Raw genomic sequence first — 8,142 nt, 5'->3', positions numbered from 1 at the left:
ATGATGGTGTTCTTTATGACTCATATAAAGATATTAACATTTATTGTAGACTTCTTGCTTTTCTTATTTTCATATGCTCATTTAAGTATATAAGTAACAACTCTTAAAGGAAAAGATGACATTACTAATTATATATATATAATTATAATTATATATATAATAATAATAATAATAATTATATATATATATATATACACACACACACATTAGATATATATATACATGCATACATACATACATATACACATTATATATATATATATATATATATATATATATATATATATATATATATAGTGTGTGTGTGTGTGTATATACATATATATACATACATACACATATATACATTTATGTATATATATACTATATATGTATATTTGTATGTATGTGTGCATATACATATCTATATATGTATGTGTAAAATACATATATATATATATATATATATATATATATATATATATATACATACATACATACATATATATACACATACATACATATATATATATATATTGTGTGTGTGTATATACATATATATATACATACACATATATACATTTATGTATATATATACTATATATGTGTGTGTGTATGTATGTGTGTATATACATATCTATATGTATGTGTAAAATACATATATACATACATATGTATACGTGTGTGTGTGTGTGTGTATTTACACATATATACTATATATGTATATATACATATCTGTATATATGTATATGTATATATACATACATACATATGTATACATATATATGTATATATACATGCATAAATATATACATGTGTTTGTGTGTGCGTGTATATATATATATATATATATATATATATATATATAGTGTGTGCATATTTATGTATGTGTGTATACATATGTGTGTATATAAAATTATATGTTTGTGTATATATACATGTATGTATATACACACAAACGTATACATATGTACATTTTTTACATATGCATAAAATATGTATACATTTTATATATATATATATATATATATATATATAATATATATATATATATATACACTATATATTTATGTGTGTGTATATATATATATATATATATATATATATATATATATATATAAAATATTTTGTGTGTATACATATATACATGTATGTATATATGTGTGTATATACACACACGTATACATATATACATGCATAAATGTGTGTATATATATCATAGTATACTTTTTTTTTTTACATATATATACAAACACACACGTATTATGCATGTATATATACATATGTATACGTGTGTGTGTGTGTGTATTACATACATATATAGTGAATTATTTGAATATGAATTCATCACAGACGCATATACAGTATTCAGGGGTTTCTGTAAAGTCCATTCAGTTTATTTTACTCAGTAAACATTGACATATCCACACAGGACAAAATTCTACTTAATGCCAAAATAAAACATGGATTTAAAAAACAACAACATACAATTACAAATAAGCACACAAACTGAAACTGGTGTAAATGCTATAACACATCCAGAAAGACATCTTACAAGACAAGACTTCTGGAAAAGCCCAAAGGGAATTCCCAAACAATGTTCATAGCCGGCAAGGTTTGGAATATCATGGTATTAAACAACACAGTGTTTGACCAAATATCCCTTTGAATCCTTCCTTAGAAAAGGACATTCCCTTTACAAAGACATTTTAAATGAAGTACAATGCACACTGTCGTAAAACAAAGGTTGTTTAATTCACATTCAAGTGCTACTAAACGCTGCCTAGAAATAATTGAGTATCAGCAAATAATTTTGTGGAAAAGGGAAAAATTACAATTCATAATGTGCTTCTAAAACCTTTAGCTCCACATTTGTTATTATTCTGGTCGAATCAGGTTTTTCTAGCACAATTACACAAAAGATCAACAGTCATTTAAAGGTGTTTCATGGTCAAGTTGTAAAGTAAATTGATTGTCGCACTGAATGCATTATTGTTTCTGTGCACACTTCTATCATCCCATCTATACAAGACCATTTGGAAAACCCCTTAAAGTCATACAGTAGAGTTAAGCATTTTCCTGTGCAGGGAGAGAATAGATATTTTGTTCTCCTTTTAGACAAATGCAGTGTCAACAGATGAATGTAATTCGGTTATACACATGTTGGATGGCTGGAGGGATGCTAATTTAATCAGCGTTCCAGCCAGAGTCTCAGTCTAGCAGAGTCTGAAGGCACTTCTTCTGCAGTGTGAGAGGGTTCAGATGAACCGAACCTCCCATCCAGTGTGTAGACACATTTCAGAAATTAATTTCATATAAAATAAAATTGTTTTTTGGGGGGAAACATTGAATAGTTCATCCAAAAATTTGTCCAAAGGTAACAATTCCACACCTGTATGACTGTTGTTGTCTTTACCACTGTCACTAAATGTTGTCCAGATCATTCAGACTGCATTTTTGAACTAAAGGGGTGGTCACACTAGAGTTTCACATTTCGCTGCATTCCAAAGTTCAAGTTTAGTGAACTCTGACATGCAAATTCATATGATGTGAAGACGTCTGACCTATAGAAGATTTGTGGAACACAAACTTTGAATCTGCAGGACTGCATTGTTGTAGTACATTGGAGTAGATTGCATATTTGATGATGAATTCCCACATATTTTTTAAGTACATAATGTGAAAGCTGCAGTGTCCATATAAGTCTAGTGCGAATGTGGCTTAACTGATTCATTGAAAAGCTCTAATTCAAAACAATCATGGTTTAGACATGATTGGAATCTGATTTAAAAAAAAAAAAAAAACCTGTTCACACTGTGTATTAAAACTGTTTACATCTGATTTGTGTCTCATGGCACTCAGAATAGACCTATTTCTATAGCATTGACGTAGTAGGCATACGCCAAAAACAGCATGAAGGGGTTTGCAGTGTTGCCTTGCAATATGATATAGAATATGTTTATACAATTTTGATATATATATGTGTATATGATATGCGTTTACATTTTACCCGGCGTTGGAAAGTAAAGAGTTGCTACAATCAGAGCGTTCAGACTGAAACCGATTTCCAGAAATTAGACTTGAATAGGATTTCAAACCACATTTGAATGTAGCTTAAAATGGATTTGTACATACTGGATTTCATGCAAAAAATTTCCCGTTCACACTTGCTAAATAGGATTGAATTTGGACTGATAGTCTGAACAAGGCTTTTGAGTCCTTTTGAAGCTTTTCCAAATTTCATGGTAAAGAGAAAACAGCACAGTCTTTAAAATGGTGTTTTTGTGTGTGTGTGTGTGTTCCACAGAAGAAAGTGAGTAAACATTGACAGAATATCCATTTTTGGGTGAACTATCCCTTTAAAAGTATGCTCTTTTTCCAGTTTCCCCCGAAACACCACACTGCACGCATCTACAGACATCATGGCATAATGATCACCAAACCAAATGACAAAAGTGCAAAACAAGCTCTAATTTAAAAGTGCAGGGTGCTAAAACACAAACAGATACCTTGTTTGACAGAAACTACGTACAGTAGGTGTTCCATTACAATGACAGACAAAAATGCAAGAAACTTATGATGTAAGCGCTACAGCGCTTAAATATTTACAGTATATCTGAAAAATAACTGCAGAAAGTCCATTTGTCTTAAACTACACAAGGAAAATAAAGTTTATGGTACAACTTTTTGGCATTTGTTTTTTTGTTTTGTTTTTTCTTCAACGTACAAAAAGAGGCTCCTAGAGTTCTTAGTATACACACTGTTCTACAAATAATTATAATAATTATTAAGTCATACATATACATACATATATATTGAGAGAGAGAGAGAGAGAGAGAGTTCATACTGTTCATGTGTCTAAGAGCTTCCTAAAGCTTTGGAATGTCCGGGAATCGTGGCTTTCGTCAAGCCATGACAGTGCATGTCAACGGAGCGGCGAGGTGCTGCAATTCCTATCGCAGCCACTGGAGGCCGCTGTTGCTTGATCCTGGTTCTGCTCCTCCTCCGTCCTCTCGGAAAGGAAGCTTTGAAACGTCTGCGCCCGTGGAATGAGAGTCATAGTCAAGCTCGTACCTTGAAAGAGCCAGAGAGATCATTACGTATGTTATTGACACGGCACTGATTGGAAAAGACATTCGAGTAAAGGTAATAAGAACTGTACGGCAAAACACATTCCTGTGCATTGATTAACTTGCGCTCTTGAATGCAGCATTGATCGTCTTTGTGCATTAATATCACACTCTTCCTCAAACAAGAAGGGGAAAAAAGATTTTGGCAACTCTCCACGTATCAGTGTTTGGCACGCTCGCAGGAGAGGAAGATGGCTTAACTCGATTTTCTAGAGGTGATTGTGTGATCAATTATGGATGAGGACGAGTATATCCAGGGTGAGACGAGGATACCTGTTCTCCAAGTAGGCGAATCACACAAAACTTGTTTCTCAACAACAGAAAGGCCATATATAGAGCACTGACTCAAACAAATACAGTCTCACCGAGGCGCCTGACACAAACCGTATTTAGAAACCAAGTGAGCCGCTTCTGAGGAACGTACAGGTATTGCACGGAAGACTGTCACTTCATAACTTCTTACAGGTGGGTGGGTTAGTTTGGGTGAAATATTCCTTTAGGTTTTTAGAAATCAAATGAATTTTTCAGCAAAACGAGAGTGCTGAATCCTGCTCCAGTGCTGTGTCCTAATTCGCATACTATCCGTCCTAAATAATAATTAGTGCGTCCCAAAATCAAAGCGTGTTGAGAATAGTATGCCAAAGGTGCCTATATATGTATTATCCATTTAAAAAAAAGGTAGAATATCATATTTGATGTCAGGTTGTCCTCGAAGAGGACAAAAACACCTCAAACTGAGCAAAAAATATGCAATTTGGTGCATAGCTGTTAGCTTGTAATGGAAATAAAACTTACAAAAATACATATAAATAGGCCTATTAGTTGTCACTCTAGTAATAATATCTTAAAATGATATTTAGTTTTTATGTCCAAAGCTCTTTTTAAAAAATATATTTTAAATTCATCAAGCAAAAAGACCTATGAAAGAGTGGGATAAGTTTGAACCAGGGGTGTTTCCTCCGAGGAGGCAAGGGAGGCACTGCCCAAAAAAAAAAAAAAAAAATATGATGAGAAAATAATCCATATTACTTATGAAATAACAAAGATTAAAAATTATGACATTAAAAAGAGTGCAAGTCACTCGTATTTCTAAAGGAACACTGCCCAACAGCGACACCCGCAGGTAAAGTTACAGCAGGAGTCATGCCTCCCTTTGCTCTCATAGAAGACCATAGAAAACCATTAGAACCCCGGCGTGAGGTGGGTTTTGTGGGGGGGTAATTGAGAATGAATCATCGCACTATGATTTGATGGAACTGGTTATGATTGGTTTGTGTGATAAATCCCGCCTCTTGTTGACGTGCGCATTCCGCGCGTCAGTTTGACTGAACAAATGATTGCATCAAAGGGAAAACTAATTGAAAAGTAATTAAACAGATCACCCAGTTAGATATCACTTTATGTCACATCAGAATCAAACCTGAAATGGACTGAAAACATGATGACTGCAGGGTTTTTTAGTGCAATCAGCTTGGTGAAATTAAAAATACATCTTCGTTTCTGTGACAGATGGTGTTTACGGAGTATAACTGATGATCCAAAATAGCCAAAGTTGACTATTAAAAAGAAAAACATCAATACACAAATAAAATGTATTGTTTAAATTGTTACAGCCTTTAGTTATTATTTTGGAATGAATGTAGAAATGCTTAAAACACTAACTTGATGAGATTGACTTGGTTTTGATAAATAAAACATTTATTACAATACATTGTTAATGTAAAATTACAAAATAGAATTGTATTTGGTTTCTTTTTTTCTTTTTTGATGTAAAGTAATGTTCATTCAACAAGGAAGATGTGTCAACGTTTAAAGTAATGCACATGAATTTACATTTGATTCATAAAAAAGTAAAAAAAAAAAAAGTGCCTCATTTCAGAACACCACTGCACGCCACTGGTTTGAAAACTACTCTACTATATAGTACGTGAAAAACAGTATGCGAATAGAGTAATATCGAAGCCACTGGAAGGCAAGCCTGCGACCTTTAGCCAAAAAAGCGTAACGGCTAATGCTAACGCTCAGCCTCTGGCGGTATGCAGGGAAGGAGACCAGAGTTTTTTGAATGAATGTCAATGGATGAGAGGCTTCACTTTGCTGATTAAACAGCTTTTGTGGGGGAAATAGACAAAAAAAAATAGAAATAGAAAAAAGAAAAAAAAAAGCGTAACGGCTAATGCTAATGCTCCGTCTCTGGCAGTACGCAGGGAATGAGTTTTGTACGGCGGGCACTGATGCCATTACACGATAGGCTGATGTGATGAAGTTAGCCGTTACACTTTCTCCAATGGTAAGAGATACAGACCCTCTCATCTCCCTATAATATACAATCTCTAATAGTATGTCCGAATTCATAGTATTCGAAAAACAGTAGGCGAAAAGTACCCGGATGACTTACTACTTCCGGCGAGATTCTGAAGTGTGCATATGATGGACACTTTACGATCCCATGAGACCAGGGAGAGGATTTGTGAATGGAGTTGAAGACGTAACTGACGCTGGTAGGTCATGTGACAGTAAAAACATAGCGGATGTAGTACATCCAAAATCATTCATACTACACGCATTCGTACTATATAGAACGTACTTTTTCAATGGTCGTGAAGTAAATTTAAATTTAAATGTATCTACTAAACAGTACGCGATTTCGGACGCAGCCACTGTATAGACCTTATGTAGCCCCGTCCCTTTTTAGCGCTGCGTTTGTTGTCTTTTGACTTCCGGTAAATATTTCAACAGCGATCTTATGTAGACCTAAATACGAATGAAATGCTCCTTTTTTTAAAATCTTCCCGGTGTACTGACTGTATCTGTTTTTTGAGCAATGTAATGTTTAAAGCACAAGTTCAGTGTTTTGACTCATTATGAATAATATATTTAAAGGTGCAGTGTGTACATTTTCGCTGCATCTAGCAGTGAGGTTGTGAAATTTAATATAGAGAAGCTACGGTGGCCAAAACAGGACAAATATGTCGTAGTCTGAAACAGAAGAGAGTAGCTAGTCAAGCAAACACGCTCTGTAGAGCAGTTTGTCCATTTAGGGCTGCTGTAGAAACATGCCGGTGCAAAATGGTGACTTGTAGATAAAAATGGCTCATTCTAAGGTAATAAAAACATAACGGTTCATTATGTAACATCTTTATACACGACTGAAAACATAGTTATGTATATTATATTTCAAAAGATCCTCTTAAAATGTACACATTGCACCTTTAAAGAAAGCGAAATAGATGGTTTATTTATTTTGTTATTTACAGTATACTACTGTTAGTTTTTTTTGTAAAGTAATTATTTTATTCAGCAAGGATGCATTAAATTGATAAAAAGTGAAAGTAAAATGCTACTGTACATAAATTATTTTACAAATTTCTAAAAAAAATATTAAGCAACAACTGTTTTTAACATTGATAATAAATGTTTCTGGAGCAGCAAATCAGTATATAATGAAATTCAGGGATAAATTATATTTGAAATTATATTAAAATAGAAAACTGTTATATTTAATAATAAATGGTAATAATATCTCACAATATCACTGTATTTTTGATATAAATAAATGCAACTTTGGTGAGCACAAGAGATTTAAATGAACATTAAAAAAATCTTACCGATCCCAAGTTTTTGAACAGTAATGGATGTATTCATTATTATTATGATTATTATTGTATTATCAAAAACAGAAGCCCTAGACCATGTTTAGTATAACTGAGATACTATTTTAGTTTCTATGAATAATTTATTTAATTTTATAGTCATTTTGTTGTATGTTTTTGGCATTTTTATTAGTTTTTTTTATTTTTTTAAAATATGATTGTATTGTTTTTATTCATTTTTATTTAAGTTTTAGTTATTTTAGTACATATTTTACTAAAATAACTAATATGCCTTGGCAACTAGCTGCAATAAAATTAGTAATAAAAAATAATAAATATTTTTTGTATATTTTATTGAAGTTCAGTTAACGTTCGATTTATTTTAAGTAGCGATTTATTTTATTTTTTTCATGGTTTTGGTTTTAACTATAATAACCCTG

General features: G+C 32.4%; 1 protein-coding gene across 1 annotated transcript in view; it reads right to left on the bottom strand.

Moving 5' to 3' along the window:
• Positions 1-3,726: 3,726 nt before the first annotated feature.
• The window catches only part of dok6 (docking protein 6), a 93,707-nt gene continuing 89,291 nt past the window's right edge, over positions 3,727-8,142 (bottom strand). Inside the window, exon 8 of the mRNA XM_067378211.1 lies at positions 3,727-4,053. Coding sequence (XP_067234312.1) covers positions 3,905-4,053 — 149 coding nt within the window. The 3' untranslated portion in view covers positions 3,727-3,904. The remainder of the gene's footprint in view (positions 4,054-8,142) is intronic.

The sequence above is a fragment of the Chanodichthys erythropterus genome, chromosome 23 (genome assembly GCF_024489055.1).
Source record: "Chanodichthys erythropterus isolate Z2021 chromosome 23, ASM2448905v1, whole genome shotgun sequence".
Lineage (NCBI taxonomy): Eukaryota > Metazoa > Chordata > Actinopteri > Cypriniformes > Xenocyprididae > Chanodichthys > Chanodichthys erythropterus.
The sequence above is the reverse complement of the archived record's forward strand: the minus strand, read 5'-3'. Positions and strand labels throughout refer to the sequence as shown.